At 46.0% G+C, this 19,453-nt stretch overlaps 1 protein-coding gene across 1 annotated transcript in view; it reads left to right on the top strand.

Annotated features, from left to right (window-relative positions):
- Positions 1-19,453, top strand: part of ABLIM3 (actin binding LIM protein family member 3) — a 109,861-nt gene that overhangs the window by 78,044 nt on the left and 12,364 nt on the right. The window contains exons 10-16 of the mRNA XM_040973023.1: positions 4,476-4,542; positions 6,102-6,168; positions 10,450-10,605; positions 12,199-12,228; positions 12,696-12,825; positions 17,678-17,812; positions 18,908-18,972. Of these exons, the coding sequence (XP_040828957.1) occupies positions 4,476-4,542; positions 6,102-6,168; positions 10,450-10,605; positions 12,199-12,228; positions 12,696-12,825; positions 17,678-17,812; positions 18,908-18,972 (650 nt within the window). The remainder of the gene's footprint in view (positions 1-4,475; positions 4,543-6,101; positions 6,169-10,449; positions 10,606-12,198; positions 12,229-12,695; positions 12,826-17,677; positions 17,813-18,907; positions 18,973-19,453) is intronic.

The following is a 19,453-nucleotide window of genomic DNA, read 5'->3' as shown; positions in this document are numbered from 1 at the left end:
GCAATCGACTTCAGGACAATCAAGCACTTTCTTCCATCCACCTATTTATTAAGCTTCCAGCCCACTTCATTAGGTCAGCTGCGGGCAAGCCAGTCTTTCCCACTTCTCCTGAGGTGCCCTCAAACCTGGGCACAAGCCCAGTTTCCCAGGAGGGCATGTTGGCAAACACCCCAGCTTCTGCTCAGCGACTCCACCTGCTCAGCCAGGCTTTCAACGGCTGCATCCTCCTCCTCAACTCAGGTCCAGGCTCCCAGGAGTCGGGACAATCACACCACACTAAACCCACCCAAAGATCTCCATGACTTGGTCTCCAGAACCAAACAAGTTCCAGGCACACAGATTATGTTTTAGATTGCATAAGGATGATAATGACAGTAACTGATCCAAACATAATGTCTAACAGAAACACTATTCTAAGTCATATATATATACATATACATATATATGTATGTGTGTATGTGTGTACATGTATGAGATAGAGACTGTAGTTGCACAACAGTATAACTGTACTAAAAGCTACTAAACTGTATACTTTATGGTAAGTAATTTTATGTTCTATGAATTTTACATCAATAATAAAAGTCTAGAGAAGAAACTTGCTATAAGAAAATACTCTGGCTGAATCAGAACCCCAAAACTCAAATGCCCACATCAGTCAGTAAGAAAGACCTGGAGCTGGACATCTGTGTTCCTGGCGACCCGCAGTGCCTAAAAATATTCAGCTTCCAACATGTTTAAAATTGCAGTGCTGACCAAACAGAACCTTGGATGGTCTGCTTTCAGTCACTGCTCTATCTGTGAACTCTTGCTGGATGTTGTGGAAGATTATGGCACAAGCTCCAGCTTTGACATTTTTTAAAGGTACTGGCAAATTGAATTTCAAGATCCAGCAGAGAAGTTGGTGGGTCCCCAAAAATCAGCTCAATCCCAAATATTACAGGTATGGTGTGTGATATAGCCAGTCAGAGAGATAAGACTGCTGACTCTGCTAGGGATTTAAAACAGACTCAATGCTGGGAGGCAGTACTGGAGAGTCAGATCTCTATCTCTGGATCCGTGGTATAGAAACAACTACTCCTTCACTCCCAAAACCCTTGCAGCAGGTTTCAACTGCAGAAGTTGCAATTGTGAGCCATAGTCTCAGAGTACAAGGGCATGTGACTTGTGGAACCAAGAGCCTGCAACAAGAAATGACACTGCATTCTTGTAAGAAGCTAGAATCCCATCTTATAAAAGTGGTATCTTTTCCCTATGATACTGTAAGGAAAAGAATTTGAAGTACAATCTGGAATTTAATCCTGTAGTTCTCAAATTTAGGGTCTTCATCTCTCCTGGAATTCCCAGGCCTCACCTTCATGAAGACTTTGCAAGAAGGAACCAGAAATCTGCATTATACCAGGTTGCAAGATAGGGGTCCCATGGATCACACTAGACAAACCCCCATGTAGTGAATAGTCTATGGATAATGGGATTGTGTCTATCATGTCAGAGTCTAGATTGTACTATTTGTCTGAATCTCTGAGCCCAATCTAGAAAATTCAACTAACCTCACAGAATTTTCAAGTTCTTTCTACTTATTTGTTCATTTAATGAATATTTATTGGTATCTTTGCAGATCTTTGCAGATAAAACAAATGTAACTCCCTCTTCTCACAAACTTTACATTTCACTGAGATTGTTAAAGGCAAACAATTACTTTCTCTTTACAGTGAAAAAGGTAGAAATAGAATGTCTAAGGATTGGAAGGATGGTCAAAGTCCCTTAGTATAACTACCTTGAAGGTGGTTTTCCTCCACAACATCCTCATTGATCAGTTATCTGTCCAGTGTGTACTTTAATATTTCTGGAAGCAGGGAGCCCACTTTCAACTGAATATAGACATTCATCCCTGAAATTTCTACCCCTTAGATTTAGCTCTCATTTATAAGGCCTTCAAAGAAAGTGAATGCTTATTCCCATAGAGTCATTAAAATATTCCAAAATGGTGCTTACATTGTTCAGTCTTCTTCAGGATGCAAATCCCTGCACTGGGGCCTAATTTAGAGTCTCCTCCCTCTTCTAGTTATCATCCTCCTCTGGTATACTCCACCATCATTTTGGTTGTTGTTGTTGTTGCTTTATTTAAGATTTATTTTATTTTATTTTATTGGAAAGTCAGATATACAGAGAAAGAGTAGAGACAGAGGGGAAGATCTTACATCCATTGATTCACTCCCCTAGTGGTAGCAACAGCCAGAGCTGAGCCACCAAGGCTACCATGCCAGGTCCTGTTTATTTTTTTAAATGCAATTAGGATACAATCAGTCTACTCATGCATTTACTAATGAGACACACATATCTTAGACATTGTGTTCTGGCTCTGGGGATAAAGTCTACAAAAAAGGATAACCATGACCTTCCCTCTGGAAATTATCTTTCTGTCATTGTTGAGCTATGGCTAAGGGCACAAATGCGGCAGACAATTTCAAAGGGATCTTCCCTCTGAAAAATGAAAAAACTCACCTTTATTTCCTTCCTTTATCTAAGCTCATTGATAGCTTCCAATTGCTTTCTCACCTTCTTTAACTTAGATAATATGATACCAGCTTCTAAACTTTTGATATTTTTCATTTCTAACTATATTTTCTTTTTTGCCTTTGATTCTTATCACCCTACCTCATTTTACATGCAAACATGTTTTCCTACATGTAGAATGCTGAAGTGTTTCTGTTTCATTTCAAAACAGGTAAATTAATGTCATGAATCAAAAATCAAGAGACCACCCAATTCAACCCCCTGTGTTATATATCACCTCCATCAACAAAGATGCCTAATCCCTATACCTTCACTATACATCTTTCACTGAATATCACATCTTACTCAGGCTGCTGTATCCATCTACCTATCCATTTCCTGCAGTAACCTGTAACATATATTTTCTGCCAGGACCACAGTAGTAAACAATTTCCCATAGAATCAGGAGTAGTACAAAGAGGAACCGGAAATGCTCTCTAAAAACCCAGGAAAGCAAGGATCCTGACCCACAGCTTGGCAGTAGACACACCCTGTGATTGCTAAATCAAGCCACAGGCCCAGGGTCCCTCTACTGGACTCTGAGAGCCATTGCATTTTACTTTAGAAGAAATTAAACTTGTGTTGAATAGTTAGAAACATCCAAGAACTGTTCATCAAACATTCCTAGTTTACAGAAGATAAAATTTGCTCTAGAGCTTCATTTTGGGGTTAAAAATAATCTCCATGAAAGCCTAATCCCACTTCTGTTTTAATCAAATGAAGAAACTGGGACTCAAGGAGAAGGTGTATTGGTAGTCACACAGAGACAAGAACCCAGGGCTCTTGACTTGAGGACTATCCTTTCTCCTCTGTTTCTAGATCCTATTCAGCCTTACACAATCCACCCACCCCTGAATCTCTTAGCCAGCATTCTAGTTCTAAGGGCTGAAGCCACAAACTATAATGGAAAATATATCCTAGAAACAAAGTCACACAAACAACTGCCATCTGGGTGTTCAGGAATCTAGCCATTTGCTGGCTCCTTCCTTTTAGGGCTGCTTATGAGAGGAATGGATCCAGAGGGATAATGTGTTCCTATTTTTCCTCCTAATCCAGGCCACCTGTCCCTTCTTGGGGGAATGCACAGTATTTGGGGCTTCCTATTAACATGTGACCAGCCACCTGTTGCTCATGCCTTTCCAAATTGGCCTATGCAGCCTGGGACCAACCAAATGGACCCCAACAGGAAACAAAACGTGGGTATTAGCAACATACTAAATTTGAAAAGTCTGGAGTCTCTGAGGAATTAGCACATCAAGACGAAGCTCCCAAGCAGAATGTACACTGTAACACCACCTCCTCTTAAATGTGATAAGATAGTGTTGATGGGTTGTCAGGGTCTTTGAAGAAAAAGAAGGCTGGAGTCCACCACAGTCTGTCATTTTCTTTCATCCCCACTGCCATTCACTCATTCAACAAATATTTATTGACCACCTGCTACATGTCACTCACTGCCAATCATCCACTCATCTATTTGTACCACAAACTTCTATGGACCTCGGCTAAGGGCAAAGTCCCATACTGCATGCAGTGCAAGATAGAGAAATGTGTAAAGCTCAGCCCTTGGCAAGAGGGGTCTCTTAATTTACTCAGGCCAGAATATTTACAACTGTGTGTTTGGAGGGGGATTCAAAGGAGTATGGATCACAGAGGACAGAGAAGTCACTCTCAGCTCACAGGTAAGAAGGCTTACAAGACAGTATTGTGTGAGATCTGACACTTGAGGAATGTGCAGGATTTAGACACACCGAGGAAATGTGTGACTGGTCAAATTGGTGCAACAGTGAGAGGCTCTAGCAGGGACCAGGGGAAACCAAGGAGATTCTCTAGGTTGATGTATAGGGTACACGTTCAGCCTTGGGAATAAATGGAGGTGGGAATGAATAAAGGTTTGAACCCTTGTTATTTTCCTGGCTCTTTAGGTTCTGAGGTTTGGCATCCCATCTGTAAACAGGCAGCCCGGGCAGAGAAGAAGTTAAAGGTAAGCAAGTTAGTCATGATGCCAGCCCAGCACTTCTGCATGACTACTGTTGTCAAAGTTTGGGGAGGTCTGCTCTTGTACAGAATCTTCATTCCTTTATGTGTACATTCCAAGCATATGCCTCTATTGCTGGCTTTTCTTAATGGTAACACTTGCCTTGTGCAGTTTTTGAGGCGACTGCGACATTGGCATGAAAGCACTCTGAAAATTGTAAAGCACTATATTTGTGTGGGTTTTTAGTGTTTCTGGGACAACAGCATTAACCTACTAAGACTGGCCAAAATGGCAGCCTCTCTGAAGAGCTCTTACCAGAATTTTTCCTGAGTCAAGGTAACTTACTACTAATAATAATTGTTAATATTGTCACAGTAGTTGACAGTTTACAAAGCATGTTCACAGATACTCTCTGATTTGTTTTCTTCAACCTCATGAGCCACATGAAGCAATAGTTTATCTTGGCTTTTCCTATAAAATAGGTTTAAAGAAGACATTATTTGCTCACAGTAATGCAGCCAGGCAGAAGCACAGCAGGGTCCCCAGGCTTGCAACAGGCCAGCTGAGGTCCAGGCCCTTCTGGGTGATTGAGCTCTGACAAATTCCATGAAGGCCTAAGAATGGGCTCATAATGCTGCAGGGAGTGTGTGGACCCTGGAACCCAGCTGGGTCCTTGATAGTGGGGGCAGGGTTGTGGGACAAACTTGATGATGCCCATCAAGCCTTAACACCCTGCTGCTGAGTCTCAACTTGGTTCCTTGAGATTCCATTACCTGCTGGAGTTTCCCCCAAGTGAAAACACATATGTACTCTCTCTGCCAGCTGGTGAAATGGGTCCTACTGCTATCACATTCACCCAGTGTGAGTTTTATGAAAGAGCTGATGAATGCTTTGGAACCATGACATTTTTTTCACTGTTTATCCCAAGGCCTCTCCCTTTCTTTTCTATCTCAATGTCTTCCTCTTCAGTGGCAATTAAAACTTTATATATACAGAGAGCCCTGGTGCTTTTTGCTGTATCTGCATGCCACTATGTAGTGAATACGTTGTCTTTAAATCAACTCTGCATCTTTACTTATGTAAACATACTGTAAAATAACATATTATGTCACCATGTGTAAACTAATAATATTTGCTATCAGCAGAAAGTTCAGGGAGTGAATTCAATGACAATACAAAAATTCTAGCTAGTTATGTTTCCTATACTGTCTTTGTTTAAAAGGGAAAATTAGCAGTTGTTGAAAACAAATTGAGAGTTTCCCTCAATCTAATCAAAAGGGGTGAAATAAAATGCTACATTTCTTTCTTATTCTATGACTCAGTACTATCAAATGTTCCACTTGAGTTCATCTTGCCAGAGCCACCTTAGTCTAGGAATCACAATTTGAGACGCACTGCTGCATAGCCCCACTTAGGATAGAGCATCTCAAGTGTAGTATGAGCCATCTGAGAGGAAATTAGGCTTTCTTAGTGCTCATTCCCTCAACCTAGTCCAAGATGTGGTCTCTCCCTTCCCCCAAACTAGTCCATGGTACAGTCTCACTCCAATGTCTTCATCTCTCCCACAGCATAGACGGACATCTGAAACCTCCATCTCACCCCCTGGATCCAGCATTGGATCACCCAACCGAGTCATCTGCGTACGTATCACCTGTCTGCCACTGAAAGACCTTTCTTTCCCCTGACCTGGTATCTAGAAAGTTTCTTAGAATGAGAGAGCTATCAGGTTTTCATCTAACTGGAATTTGGCACCTGACTCTATACCAGGTCTTGAGAATACACTGGAGCACAGGGAGGACACAGACCCTGCTGCCCTCAGGAAGCACACAGTCTAATAAATCCAGGGATGCAGAGGTAATGTAGAGGTCTGTGGAGCACAGAAAAGAACGTACAATGATGGCAAGCACCCTTACTGAGTTCTGAAACTGAACAAGGTACCTCCCCTTTCTTGTCCATTAACTGAGACAAGAGCAAGATGAAAATTGGGGGTTGGTTGAACATTGGGTGAAATATCCATATGGTACTAATAGTGAATGATAAAGAGGCAGAAAGGAGAAAGAAGCCACATATATGTATAAACGGCCATTAGGGATTTGAAGACATGAAAAAGAGCTTTCTCATCATGGGAGAAGTCCAGACCAACCATGTGTATCTAAATTCCAATCTTCAGGGCCTTCAAACTCAGAGACTTACCACTTGCCTAAGATGTGGGATGGACGTCTGTATAAAGGGACAAAGGTTGAGCTGGATGGCCTTCATTCATTCAGTAATCATGTGCTGAGCAATTGCTCAGTGCTACACACTGTGCCTTGCCCCAGGGATGTGGTGGTGAATGACACAGACCTGGTTACTCAGCCAGAACACTGAAACATAGTACCCTGGATCACCTACTGTAATTACAATGAGAGCTTGCAGGGGAGGGGCACAAACAGAGAGCTCTGCAGATGTTACAGATGAACAAAGGAACCTCAGAGGCCAGGACTGGCCAGAACAAATCATCCCAAGGAAGAAACATTCAGTCTCAGAGCTGAAGGATCAACAAAGCTAATGGGCAGGTAGAGCCAAGGATAACTGAAATGAGCAGCAAACATCAACGTGACTGATTCTGGGTTCTTCCAGCTCCTACAAGTCAAAGGAACCAAAAGGTAGAGGAAACAGTCAATAGCAGGAAGCTGCTCTTAATAAGAAGTTCTACATACAGGCCCCACACCAGCCACTCCTGAGTGGGCCTTGACACCTCTGGTAGATCATTATTCCAAATCTATACCCAGTCTCTTCTATGATCCCTGAATAATATCTATTGATGGGACTGTCTCCTTTCCTTTCTTCCCCCTGTCACATGAAGAAAAAAAAAATCAGAATATCAATTGGCTTCAACCTCAAAATGGGTCAGTACACACTGACTGTGGTTATCACAGAGGATAAGCTACCTTGATCGCAGGCTTTACTCATTGAAGATTCCTGTCTAGAACTAAAAAAGATAGTGCCCTTGGTCGTATGAATGGGGCCAGACCACAGCAGGATTTGTGGGCTTAGTTGTAGGACCTGCTTCACAAAAAGGTCATTAACAAATGTGAGCATCATTCTCCCCAAGAATTATTGGGCTGTAAGAGCTCAGTGAGCTGCTGCACTGTGACACCATTAATCACTAGCTGTTCTCCCTGGACCAAGCTTTGTGAAATAAATTAGATTGGAGTCCTGGAGAAAACCTCACAGAACTGACCCTCTGAGAGTTATACAGTGGCACCAGAGGGCACCTGCACCCAGGCCATCCAACAGGGACATATGCACACTGAGATCAGGTGTGCCTGCATCCTAGCACAGACACAGATCTCCCTTTCCACTCTCTCACCTTTACAGAGCCTCACATGTAGCCATTCTTAGGAGTACTACGCATGACAAATGTTAATCAGAACATTCTAAACACAGCTTCAAGTTTTACTAAATAAGTAAATGAATCCACCTACCTGTCTCCATTTGGGAGCTGCCTTAACAGGATATTGGTTTATTTTTCACAGATACTAGATATGTGATATTAAAATGGAATCATTGGTTAACCTAGAGCATGTGGAGTCTTTTCAAACTCCATCCCCCAGTGGCTTCTATAATCATCTATTTTTTTAAATGAGTTATTTATTTTTATTGCAAAGTCAGATATACAGAGAGGAGGAGAGACAGAGGAAGATCCTCTGTTCGATGATTCACTCCCCAAGTGATCGCAATGGCCAGTGCTGTGCCGATCTGGAGCCAGGAGCCAGGAACCTCCTTCAGGTCTCCCATGCGGGTGCAGGGTCCCAAAGCATTGGGGCGTCTTCGACTGTCTTCCAAAACCACAAGCAGGGAGCTGGGTGGGAAGTGGAGCTGCCAGGATTAGAACCGGTGCCCATATGGGATCCCGGCACGTTCAAGGTGAGGACTTAAGCCATTGGGCCACCATGCCGGGTCCCTTCTATAATCATCTTCAAGTGATTTGACTTCAGCCAGTCCCCCATGTTTTCCTACTTCCTTTTGGGATAGTTTTGTTAGAATGCCTCTGAGCAGTCAGTGTGCCTCCAGACCTAAGACCAGGTGCAGCTCTGAAAACAAGGTAGCTGTGAGAAGTATTTTGCAGGTTAAAGTGTCAAAATGAATAATTACGGGCCAAGATGAGTCTGTAAAGTGCCAAGAGTTCACTAGGTCAAGATCTAACATCCCAGGAGAAGTCAAGTTTCCTTTACCAGCACACTCCCAAACTGGCACAGACATGGTTTCTGCTCAGGTCAACTCTGGTAGAAACCAGATGTCACACCTCAAAGCATTCAACTAAGGGAGGGTTAAGTGAAGGGACCATTTACAAAGAGCTGTGTACAGGACTAAGGGGACCCACAAGAGGTCAGAGTCCCCCAGATACTGCAATTACAGACATTATTCCCAGTTCAGATCTAATGAGACAAGAGAACAGGCAAGAGCTGTTGCTGTGGAAGAGCAGCTGCCAGGCAGCAATCATGCCCAACCCAAGCCATGCAGGAAGGCTACCAAGAGTAGGTTCACCTGCCACCTTCTCCACTCTAAAACCCAGAAAGAGAAGCTGTGATACAGGCCAGGAGTGGCTCAGGGCATAGACTGGGTTAGGAACGGTGGATAAAGATGTAGAGGCAATAGAGCATGAAGAGCACGTGCCTCAATAGCAATGGGATGAGACAAGGACAAAATAGTGAAAGAGCTTGGGATTTTTTTTATACTGAGATTTGAAGGTATTATGAATACTGCTCTCTAAAGGAATATTGGCCCTGAAACTTTACCTGATCCCCATGGATTTGGGAAAACATTATGAGAACACCAGTTAGCTACTTCAGAAAGTCTGTGGTAAATGGAATTTAAAAGATACATTTATTTTGTCACAAAAATATTTCATAACTTATGTTTTCCATGAACTTCTTCGAAATCCCATATACGCATGGATTTCAAAATTTACTGCACCCAAAGCAAACATTTTTTAATTCCATTTCCACAAATTTTTAAAGGGCCCTCACACAGTCTCTCAGGTTTCCTATTTATCAGATTCTTTTTTTTTAAGATGTATTTATTTTTATTGAAAAGGCAGATATACAGAGAAGGAGAAACAGAAAGAAAGATCTTCCATTTGCTGGTCAACTCTCCAAATGGTCACAATGACCAGAGTTGAGTCAATCCAAAGCCAGGAGCCAGGAGCCAGGAGCCAGGAGCTTCTTCCAAGTCTCCCGTGCAGGTGCAGGGTCCCAAGGCTTTGGGCTATCCACTACTGCTTTCCTAGGCAACAAGCAGGGAGATGGAGGAGGAGTGGGGCAGGCAGGACACGAACAAGCACCTATATGGGCTCCCAATACAAGGCGAAGGTTTAGCCACTAGGCTATCACACTGTGCCCAGCAGGTTCTGTCTTGACTGACTGACTACACCAGGGCTGCGAGATTTTTGATCCAGGAGAGAAAGATCCTGGTTGAACACAGGCCACCTGCAGGGCGTGGACATAGAAGGGACCATTTTCCCCCTCCAGGATGCTGTGAAAAGGGGTGTTTTCATTGTGTAGGGTTGGAAGGCATCAGCACCCAGGCTGTGTAGTTCAAACATACTAGTTAAGGGATGCAAGTTATGGATATAAGTATAAACTTCCGTTTCCTGGCCTGGAAAATAGTAACAATATTGATAGAGATATTATGACTTTAGTAAGATAATTCCTGAACAGCAAACAGGATGTGCTCCATAAATGATAAACCCTGTTGAAATGGATGGCTCCTGAGCCATGCTGATTCTAACATTCTACAAGTCTTCTCTTCTATTTGATCCTAATATTTTGTTTTCAGTGGAAAATGGGGAAACTCGTTCCTCCTGCACCTTGTTTTTGCTTCCTCTCTTTTCCCTTTTATCTTTCTACTTCTTTCCTGTCCGTTTCCCTCTTCCCCAGGCTAAAGTGGATAATGAGATCCTTAATTACAAAGACCTGGCAGCTCTCCCCAAGGTTAAGTCCATCTACGAGGTACAACGCCCCGACCTCATTTCCTACGAGCCTCATTCCCGATACACGTCCGACGAGATGCTGGAGAGATGTGGCTATGGAGAGGTATTGGGTGTTGCCCTTTTCTCTGGGGCTGCTTGTAGATGAGGAGGTTCTTCTGGGATCACAGATGGCTTGACCTCCTCGGAGTTGGCCCCTAGACTCTTTTAAACTGGCATTTATAACCAGCGTTTATAAATCAAGAGATTGCTTCCCAAAGTCTAGCTTTCTGGTTTTTCTTTAAAAATCAGGGCTAGCCCTATTAAATCTGTATTTTCATCCTCTGGAGGTGGGTCGCAGCGTCCCCTATAGACAGGACGTAGGCTCCTCATTCTCCCCTAACTCAACCAGTCCCTGTTAATCTCAGCATAGGAGCTGGGAGGTGGTAACCACTCATTGCTTAAGAAGCTGTTGTTTTTTCTCATGCTTCATCTCCTGCTCGCCTCACTGGCCATCTAGGCTTACAATCTCTGATTAGGCAAGTTTTCTGGCGTTCACGCCTGGCCTTAAACTCCTATGTTCAGAGCAAAGCACCTTCATAAGGACTTGGCATCATATGGCTTTTGATGCCCTCAAGTGGTTGCTAGACAAGAGAAAGCATTTTTAAAGAAGGTAAGGTGGCCATTACTCAGGAGATCTGGCCATCCGTATCCCAGGAGATTTCTGACCCCATCCCTTGCCCCTGAGCTGAGGGCACTTGGGAGCAGAAGGAACCCTGGCCTGATGATGGTCAGGGACCAAGGCACCTGTCCTGGCTCCACAGGAGTTGGCCTGTGACCTCAGGCAAAGTCCCTTCCTCACTAAATGCACTGGGGTTCTATTTGGCTAGAGGTCAATGCTAAGCTTCTCTGAGTTCTGACCCCTGAAATAAATCATGCAGGGCCAGGCAGGATGTAGGTGAGGTGTCTGGTGGAAGCTGATTGTCCTAAAGTTAGAGATGACAAAGAGGACACACAGGCACCAGAAGCCTCCAGATGTTTTGTTTCACTCCCCAAGGTGTCTTTTAAATGATGACGATTAATAGCTACTGTGTAAACATGAGGAGATTTCACATGAGACCTTGTGACTTGTCTTGGAAAACGAAGAAGCAGGCTAAGGCAGGCAAGGCATTCTGGCAGACCATGGGTTTCCTAAAGAGACGTTGTAGCTGCTCTCTGCTCAGGACACTAGCTCCTGCTGCAACACACACCAGTTCAGGCTCTGCAGTGATGGTTGAAGCCTGGCTGTTGCTTGTCTGTACATTTGAATTCCCTGCCTTGGCATTGCCCTTGTGATCCACAGCAGCGGTCATGGGCCAACAGAGAAGGGGAAGAGCTGTGAAGATAGCTCTGAGCTGCCAGTGGAGAAGCCAGGGCCAAGTCCAGAGCCTGCTGCCTCCTCTACAGAGGCCCTGAGCAGCCCTGAGATTCACACTCCATCCCTGGGCCCTGGTTTTTCTATGCATGAAAGGAGGATGTAATCATCACGGTTCCTAACTCCTATTAGCAGCTATGACATTCTGCACTTCTCAAGGAACAGTAATCTGGAGAGTGGCACCCCAGGAGCAGCTGCAGGCCCTCTCTTTGCCAAACCGTTTAACCACACTCTGTGTCTTCCTCTTGCCCTCCTCTCTCTCCCTTTGCTCCCTCCACGGCTGACTCCAAACTCTTCACCTCTAAGTCGCTGGGAACCTTATCTCCCTACTCTCAGGTAATTATGTTGGTATATATAAGGTGGAGGAGGCATTATATCTAATTGTGTCCTGATGTCAACCAAAAAGACCCCTGACTTTATACCCTCCCCAGCACCCCAAGGGGCCTGAGCCTTCACTCAGTATGCTTCCCCCAACCCAAGTTAAGCCCAAGACTTACCAGCTTCAGAAGACATATCAGGTGCATAAAAGATGGGAACAGTAGGGGAGAACCCATGTGCCCTTTCCTACCAGAGATGGCCTCCCTCATGCTCCTGATTCCTGACCAGTATTGCAGGAATGACCCAGGGTTAAAGAGCAAGGGCCAGTGAGTCAAATATTAAGACCCTGAAAATCCTCTGCCACCCACCTTAGGCTGTGCATGGAACTCAGGGAGAGGGTCTCAGTGTTTGTGCCTCAGCTTTTGGAACTTCCTACTTGGTCCTTGGGCAACAAGCCATGCTAACAGTCCTTCCTCCTTCCCCAGGACATCTATGAGAACCTGGACCTCCGGCAGAGACGGGCCTCCAGCCCAGGATACATCGACTCCCCCACATACAGCCGGCAGGGAATGTCTCCCACCTTCTCCCGCTCACCCCACCACTACTACCGCTCTGGTAAGGAAGGGGAAATCTGAGATAGGGAAAGAGCCTGGGGTTGGAGACGGGCAGTGTAATGACCTGGAGCTCTGCTGCCTGGGACACAAGACCTCTCCATAATCCAGGGTCTCTCTTTCCCAGCATGGCCCTGTGGAGGCCTGTGGTAACCCAGGTCACTGACTGGGCCTCCTCAGTCCCTGGGATGCCCTGGGAAGGGAGAGGGGTATGGAGAGAGAGACTGAAAAACATCTGAAGACTGAGTGGCAACTTCCAGGAGAAGGTTGGAGAAGATACCGTTCTCACCTTTGGCCTGCCCTACCCAGAGGAGAGAAGCTGGAGGCCAGAACAGCTGTGTGCTGACCTCCACCCAAGGACCTGGTTCCTCCCAGTCCAGGTGTCCACCACTGCCCTGAGTTAGGGGTTCAGCTGGTGCTTGGATGGAAGAGGGGAAGGGAGGGCCCTGGATGGCAAGGAGCAAAGAACTAGGAGGGACAAAGCTGTCTTCTCTAACTCAGTGAAGTTAACCCCCATACTCTTACTTTGGGGTCCAACAAGGACACAGGCCAAGCTTGCTTCTGCCAACACAGTGCATGAGAGCACATGCTGCTTCCAGCACCGGAGCCCAAGCACGCTGGGTGCCAGCCCCGCACTTGTCCTTGCTGCCATCACTTCACTGCTTCCTTAACTGTACTGCATTAATGCCTGTTCTCTCTGTGCCTCTATTCTCTCTGGGGACCACTGCCTGCATGCTCCAGGGCCCGAGAGTGGCCGGAGTTCTCCATACCATAGCCAGTTAGATGTGAGGTCCTCCACTCCGACCTCTTCTCACCAGCCTCCCAAGCACTTTCACATCCCAGGTAGGCACCACTGGCCTGGTAGTACCAGCGTGGGTGCATGCTCTGTGGGGTGGCCGGGCACCTGAGCCACCGACTCCATACTGCCTAAGCATTGAGGAGAACCGGCTCCTGGGAACCCTCTAATCAGCCTCCCCAACTAACCCCACCTTCCAGTCCACCCCCATGACAGTCCAGCCTTGGTCAGGACACAAGGAAGAGATCACAGAAAGAAAGGAGGCAGGAATCAGCAGAAGCCTGAACATCTGAGGGTTTTTATAAAGTGCAAAGATAAAATGGGATTGGGGGGGAGGCACTCTGGCTTTCTTTAAAGATTGATTGACTGATTTTTATTTGAAAAGCAGAGTGACAAAGAGATGGAGATACAAAGATGGAAAGAGAGAGAGATCATCTATTTACTGGTTCACTCCCCAAACAGCCACAGCCAGGAACTCCATCTGAGCCTCCCACATGGGTGGCCAGGAACCAAGCACTTGGGACATCCTCTGCTGCTTTCTCACATACAATAGCAGGGAACTGGATCTCAAGTGGAGCAGACAGGACTTGAACTAGGACTCCGATATAGGATGCAGGTGTCACAGTTGGTGGCTTAAAGTCACAGCACTGGCCCCCTGGGCCATGGGCTTTCACAGCAAAGCTTCTGGGATTTCATCTCAGTTCTACTGCTTAGAAGTTTCTCATCTGGGACCAGTTACACAGCTTCCCTAGGTTTCAGTTTTCCCAGCTGTCCAGCCAGGCACTGCTCTGGGCTCTGGGGGTGTTGCCATGCTCACCCCAACCTCGATCCTGCCTTCATGGTATGGGTATTCTGCTATAGGAAGAAGGATTAGAGAGAAGGATCAGAAAGAGGTAAACAAATAGGGGAAAGGTCATAGAAGGTAGCAATGGATGCTTTAAGTACTATAAGGGAGGGGTGTCATGTAACAGTGATGGGGTAGGAAGCTCAGGGTTAGATGCAATGGTCTGGAAGGGTTTCTTAGAGAAGGAATATTAAAGCTGAAAGACAAAAAGGAATCAGCCAGAGGGAACAGCAAGAATGGTCTGAGGTCAGAGGAAGGCAGAACCTAGATGACTAGGCAGGTGTAATTTGCATGAGGTCCCATTCTGAGTTACAACAGAATCAGGCCTAGGGCCAGATTCTGCAATGAATTTTTCATTCCCCACTCACTTTCCTCCCAAGAGTGTGTCCTGCAGTTTCATCCAATCCCTCCTCTACTTCCCCAGAGGGGTCCCACCCCTTCTGTTTCAGTGGGGAGGGCAGCAAGTATGCTGACTCCTAGCAGTAGCATCCTGCATGCTTCCACATGGAACCAGGCATGACCACCATGTGAAGGCAGTAGACACTGTCCTGCATGGGGATCTGCTGAGCACGCACCCACCTGTGCCTGCATGCCCACCATGTGTTCCACATCCCCTCAGCACCATCTGTATCCATCCATTCCATTCACCTATTGGGGTGAAGCTAGAAGCTCAGCTTGAGAAAAGAAAGTCCCCCAGTGGAACACTGGTGGCCCTGTGTAAAAAAAATAGCTAACTGTCTCTCTTCTCAGACCAACTGACCAAGTACTATCTCCTTTTTTTTTTTTTCTCTCTCTCTCTCTCTATCTCTCCCCCACTGTCCCTTCCTGGCCTTTCTGGCAGCTGGAGAAAGTAACATCTACCGGAAACCCCCGATCTACAAGCGACATGGTATGGTCAAGAAGCAGGCCAGGTGGGGAGGGGGCAGATGGTCCTACACAGATCACCAGGAGCAACATAATCCAAAGATGCAACTTGATGTTCCTTGTTGCCTGTTCACTAGTCACTCCAGGTTACACAAGCGAAGGGGCTCAGTGTCATTTCAAAAGCTCAAGAAGTATGCCATCCTTTCCCATTACCTCCCCAACTCTACCTGAGCTGCTGTCTGCAGTCCTGTACCTATGATCAGAGCAGTCCTTGTCAGATGAGCACACCTCTAGGAGAGTCACCTGGGCCATGGATACCAAAAATATGTTCACTGGAATCCCATGGGATACATAAGATTCCTGGACCCTACCCAATTTCCAGAATTAGGGTTTTGTATTTTTTAAAGGTTTATTTTTTATTGGAAAGTCAGATATAAAGAGAGGAGAAGAGACAGAGAGGAAGATCTTCCGTCTGATGATTCACTCCCCAAGTGGCTGCAGTGGTCAGAGCTGCACCAATCTGATGCCAGGAGCCAGGAGCTTCTTCCAGGTCTCCCATGCAGGTGCAGGGTCCCAAGGTTTTGGGCCATCCTCGACTGCTTTCCCAGGCTACAAGCAGAGAACTGGATGGGAACCGAGATTCATATGGGATCCCAGCGCATGCAAGGCAAGGACTTAGCCTCTAGGCTACCGTGTCGGGCCCAAGTTTTGTATCTTTAACAATTTCTCTGGGTGACCCTGATGCCCAGCCCAGCCTAGAACCATTGCTCTAGCTGTAGACAGCCACTGCCTCCTGAGAATGAACACAGTCTTGGAGATGTGGTGCAGATGAGAAAGGAGCAGAGTCACGTCATTCTCATACTTTCGTTCAATGGGAGTTTCTGAACAGATGGTCGGTGGACTTTATATACCTGAGAGCCAAACTAAAGCAGCATATTCCCTGCCCCTCTGTGCCCTAGATTCCCTTGATCAGAAATAATGGGCTTGTTGCCCAAGAATCTGCACTCTAACTGGCTTTGTCCATGACATCCGCCTGTGCGCCTGTGCTCTCTATGAGTACCAAGTTCCTCATCACTGAGGTTGCCTACTCATTTTTTTGGAAAGCACTTAGTGTGCCTTGGTTGAATAAGCCTACCCCTCCCTCTGTGGACACAGAGGAGTCACCTGTGCAGTGCTGCTTCCTGGCAGGCCTGGTTGAATATCATAGGAGATATTCACGAGTGGAACCAATCCACTGGTGGAGGGAGCAGCACAGCAGAAGTAGTGGCCCTACATGGCAGTGACTTTAGACAAACATTCTTGGTCTCAGACAGGACTCATCAGTTGTCCACATGTCCCTGAGTGACCACAGAAAGGCACCAACCCAGATACAGGTAATGCAGCTTTGTATCCAGAAAAGGCTCCTAGTCCCAAGCATTTCAGCCCTTCACAGTACTTTCCGGGTAGGCTCTGAAGCACTACACCAAAGCAGATAGATTCAGGAAGACTATGAGTGGAGGTGGGGTGCATAGACAAGAGGGTACAAGAAATGGCCAGAAGCTAAAGCTTCCCTCTAGCCATCCCTGGGAAATTGCAGCAGAGCCACACCCACCTTCTGCCCTATCAGTTATCACCAGAACTCAGGTCACTCTGAAGTCACTGCCCTGCGTAAGTGCCTGAGCCTGAGGTGGAATTACTGATCATCCCCACCACAGACTTGACTTCAGATGGAAGGTTTGCACCTGAACCAGCAGATCAATTCTAACACAGATGAGGAAACTAAGGCAAAAATGGGGCAGGGTTTCTGGCAGAGCTAGAACTAGAATTCCCACTTTACTGTCTGGCTATCTAGTGCTCCTTCCTTTAAGTCCTGCAGTCTTTCCAGAAAGGATTTGGTTTTTCAGGATGTGGATAAAAGGTTGACCTGAATCAGCACACATCATAGCCTGGAATGGCAACTCCCAACTCAATGTGGCTCAAATTCCTAACCAGGCAGGCTTCTAAAGGGCTAAGAAGTTAAGGTCTGGGGCTTGCCTGGAACCTATCAAGTCTTACTCTGAGGAGACACAGCCTCAGAGTTCACTCAGAAATAGACCTTGAAGTCCCTACATTAGGCTGGAAGGAGCCCTGGGCTGGGCCTCTGCCCAGTTCTAGCACAAACTTTCTTTAGATTCCTAAGAGCAAAATGAGGAGCTGACCCAAGTATTTTCCAGCCCCAGTATTTCATGTCCCATATCCTCCATTCAGAGATTCCTGACTTCAAAGTAGCCTCACTGCCCCAGACTGGAACCTGGCAGAGGCCAGGAAAAGCATGCACTGTCCTGGTCAGGACACCTGGCCTTCCTGAGAATGCTCTCCTTGGGTCCTTTGCAGGTGATCTGTCTACAACAACCAAGAGCAAAACAAGTGAAGACATCAGCCAGGTCTCCAAGTACAGTCCAGCTTATTCGCCAGACCCCTACTATGCCACAGAGTCTGAGTACTGGACCTACCATGGGTCCCCCAAAGGTAGTATCCCCATGGGCCCCTGGAGCCTAAGCTCATGTTACCTGTGGCCAAGGATGTAAAGGTCAGGACAGTCATCTACTCTTTCCCACCATCATTCTGCTTGAAAACCTTAGAGACTGCATAACTGAGGGTGTTTATCCATTCAGCAGCATGAATTAAAGAGCTCTCCAGGACACAGGAAGAGCAAAATAGACCAGATCCCTGCCCTAGTAGAGAAAGCATAGGTCCCAACCATGAGAAAGAAGCACAAGGTTCAGGGAGCTGATGGCAGGGGCCATGCAGTCCAGCTGAATGATAACAAAAGCTTCTCAGATGGAGAGTCTCAACTGCCACAGAGGTACAATAAGGATGTGACCAGCAGAGAATGCAGAAACACATCTGCAATGACACAAGCTGGGTGGGTGGAGCCACTTAGAGGAAAGGCTATACTACCATTTAGCTTGAGCTTAGTTAGAGGGAGAAGAATGGGGCAGTGAGGTGCAGGGTGGAGGGCAGCAGGTAGGTGAGGGGGGAGGTCCCTTGGGGCCTTGGGGGTTCAGGTAAGGACTGGGGTAATTATCCTTACCAGTGAGAAGCTACTGAAAGTAGCAACATATCCACATTTGTGCTTTTGAGAGACCACTTTGCCTGTAGGAAAAAAAAAAAGGCACAGGAGGTGGGGTGGGGGCTTGAGGGATAGAAGCAGAGGATGTGGGACAATAGAAAGTATCCAGAAAGGGGATCTTAATAATCCACTACCCTATCCAGTCAGATAACTCAAGCTGTTAGTTTCAAGTAGAGAGAAAAATTTGTATCAAATTCACCTCAACACAGAGTTGGCCAGGGGACTCTTCCAAGTTTCAAGGATGCTCAGAGTTGAGTTCTTCATTGCCCTCTTACCATTTAGAAAAGGAAGTAAGCCACAAAGCAGTCACCCAGAGTAGATGTGATCAGCACCCATGGAAGACAGGTCTATCCTCAGGCTGCAAAGGTGACAGAAGATCATAGAGGCGACAATTACAACATCACAAAGAAAGAAAAATCAACTCCCAATAGCTAAAGCCAGGCAGGTGAGTGGGGAACAAATGCCAGAGCTGATCCTGTTTCCTTTTGCAGTACCCCGGGCAAGAAGGTTCTCATCTGGAGGAGAGGAGGATGATTTTGAACGCAGCATGCACAAGGTGAGCAGGCTACCAGCAGGGTGTACCACAGAGAAACTTTTCATTTGTGAATAACAGAACCCAATCCAATGCAGTGTTGCATACTTGCAAAGTGAAATGGTAGAGTTCATTTCAGGAATGAATGATTCAGCTGCTCAAAAAAAAAATGTCATTATGAGGCTGTCCTTGCTCTTTGCTGATGCAGCTGGTCTCTGCCAAAGCTTCACACTCAGACATGTGATTTTCATGTGATGGTATGCCAGCAACCTTCCTATAATACTGGTGGGTATGTAGCTGGTGATGCTGCTACTGTGGAAAACAGCTTGGTGATTGCTCAAAAATCTAAACACAGGACTACCATATGATCCAGCAACTCCACCCCAAAAGAACTGAAGACAAGAACTCAGACACATAAGTAGACTTGCATGTTCACAATACCATTAGTCATAATAGTCAAAAGGCAGGAAGAAGCCAAATGGTTTTTAACTTGTGACTGGATAAA

This window comes from Ochotona curzoniae, unplaced genomic scaffold (assembly GCF_017591425.1).
Source record: "Ochotona curzoniae isolate NIBS_2020 unplaced genomic scaffold, NIBS_Ocur_1.0 contig_1, whole genome shotgun sequence".
In the NCBI taxonomy this organism is placed as follows: Eukaryota; Metazoa; Chordata; class Mammalia; order Lagomorpha; family Ochotonidae; genus Ochotona; species Ochotona curzoniae.
Note: the sequence above shows the minus strand (reverse complement) of the source record. Positions and strands in the feature narration are given on the sequence as shown.